This window comes from Capsicum annuum, chromosome 5 (assembly GCF_002878395.1).
Source record: "Capsicum annuum cultivar UCD-10X-F1 chromosome 5, UCD10Xv1.1, whole genome shotgun sequence".
NCBI lineage: Eukaryota > Viridiplantae > Streptophyta > Magnoliopsida > Solanales > Solanaceae > Capsicum > Capsicum annuum.
In genome coordinates, this window is record NC_061115.1 from 186,677,354 (window position 1) to 186,679,695 (window position 2,342).

The window sequence follows — 2,342 nt, forward strand, 5'->3', positions numbered from 1 at the left end:
GTCTAATGTAAAACTTAGGATCAATTAGGACTTTTTTGGGTTGTAATGTAGGCTAAGAGACGGGTAGGAACTATTTGGAAATAGTGACTAACCTCTCTAAGAACTTTAATACACTACATTATACAATTAAAACCAATCTCTAACAACCAAATTTTAATTTTTTTTCATCTACCCATACCTTTTGTTTTTGTCCCATCTCTTTTAAGCATTTTCACAAACACTTGGTGGACACATAGTTTACTACTACAAGAATCAATTTTTCTCTTTTTTTGACAATCATAGCAATGTTTCTAACATTATTTTTGTCACATCAATACACCACACATTAATTATAACACCAATAACAATTACTTTGGGTATCAATTTAACCTTTTTCTTTAATATCTGAAACCCTTTTCTCAATTCGTTTTTTTCAATTAAAGCACTTAGGAGTTTTTGGAATAAATTATGGTCTATCAAAAAAGGTATTAGGCTACTTATAAGGCTACCAAAGAAAAGGCTAAAGGCTCAATGGGGGTAACTAGGATAATGCATAAAGGGTAGCAATTCAAACAATTCAACATGCTTTTACAAACAAACCCACTCGCATCATGCAATCAAAAATAGCACCAACAAGAATATCTCACTTATTCCTAACCTAAATTTTTTTAAATTGACCCAAAATTTGAGAATTTTCCCACCCCACACTTAAAAATTTAATTTGTCCCCAAAGTGGATTTAAAAGTAAAAATATAGAAATACTCCCTGAGGCCTCTAGGCCTAGCTAGTAGCATCTTCACACATAAATAGGATCTATGGTACCCCACACTCAATCTTTGCCATGCTTCAAGCTCAAGTTTCTGGTACTTAGACTTACCATTAACCTGTAACTCAACTAAAAACAAAAACTACGTGAAATAAAAACTAAAAAAAAAACTGAAAAGAAAACATACCTAATTAACTTGGGTTGCCTCCCAAGAAGCGCCTAATTTAGTATTGCGGCACGACCCAACTCAACTCAACCATATTTCTTCATCCTTTTAATCTCTTTTGGGAGCCAATTTTTCATTCGTTTCAAACCTCTTTTATCTTTTAACATGTTGAAAATTGGTGGTTTCATATTAGGCCTCTCAACCAGGTAGTCGGAAGAGGTCTTTAGTAGCTTAGGCATCCCACACTCATCCCTTTCCATCACAATGATCATGCATAAATCTTTATATAAGGGATTTTCAATGGAGGCCTTGTAAACATATAATACCACCTCTTCATCATCTGCCCTCATCTTAAGTTTGCCTTCTCTAACATCAATCAAAGCACCTCCGATCGCTAAGAATGGACGTCCCAAAATAATTGGTACTTGTTCGCCTGCTACAAAATCAAGAACCAAAAATTCAGTAGGAATAATAAATTTATCAACCTCTATAAGGACATCCTCAATTATTTCTTTCGAATATGCCATGGAACCATCTACTAGCTGCAAAACCATGATGGTCGATCTAGGCTTTACCAAGCCCAATTTTTCAAACAGAGATAGGGGCATCAAATTTATACTTGCCCCTAAATCACTCAATGCATGGACCTCTTTACTTCCAATTTGAATAGGGATGGAAAAATTCCCCTGATATTTTAATTTCTTGGGAATTTTCTGTGTCATTACCGCACTACACTCTTCAGTAAGTGTTATAGCTCGCACATATTGCAATTTCACCTTCTTCGCCACTATATCCCTCAAGTACTTTGCATACTTAGGCATACTCTGCAGAACATCTAGTAAAGGTAGATTGCTATGCAACTTTTTGAATGTGTCAATGAACTTTTTGAACAATGCATCCTCCTTCGCTTTTATGTACTTTTGAGGGAAGGGCAGTGGTAGCGTCTTCTTCTTATCTGGTTCAACAACTTTTTCCTTCAAGTACTTAGACTTTCTTGATTTTTCAGCAACTTCTTCATCCACCTTTTGGGTCAACATATCAGCATTTATCTCCTTTGTTGCCATGAGAGGTTCTCCTTGAAGCTCTTTACCACTCCACAAAGTGATTACCATGACTTTCTTGGGAATTTTTGTATTAGCTGGCAAACTACCTTGTGGTTTAGTATTTAACGCTTGATGTATCTGCCCAACCTGCAACTCTAAATTTCTTTGCACCACTTTTTGATTCTATAATTCCGCCCTTTGACTGTTCAGATCTGCAATCAATTATGTTTGACCAACTAAGATTTGTTTAAATATCTCTTCTGTGTTACTCGTAGACTCATTCGATTGGGCCTGTGTATGTGGGGCATTCCATGAATGTTTAGGTGGATGAGTTTACCACTTTATGTTATAGGCATTACTATAATTTGGCCCTTAAGCATTGCCTACA

At 35.7% G+C, this 2,342-nt stretch overlaps 1 protein-coding gene across 1 annotated transcript; it reads right to left on the minus strand.

The window, feature by feature from the left end:
• Positions 1–997: 997 nt before the first annotated feature.
• Positions 998–2,023, minus strand: LOC107871977. Its single transcript, XM_047412218.1, has 2 exons — positions 1,934–2,023; positions 998–1,885 (listed from the first exon to the last, which is right to left on the minus strand). The coding sequence occupies exons 1-2, from the start codon at positions 2,021–2,023 to the stop codon at positions 998–1,000; spliced, it is 978 nt and encodes a 325-aa protein (XP_047268174.1).
• Between the last annotated feature and the right edge of the window lie 319 nt (positions 2,024–2,342).

Bases quoted from the DNA above. Each gene is read 5' to 3' on its own strand.
- LOC107871977 (XM_047412218.1), bottom strand. From the start codon at position 2,023: ATGGTAATCACTTTGTGGAGTGGTAAAGAGCTTCAAGGAGAACCTCTC. The intron at 1,886-1,933 runs GTGGATGAAGAA...AAGTACTTGAAG, and splicing joins CTGATATGTTGACCCAAAAG to GAAAAAGTTGTTGAACCAGA.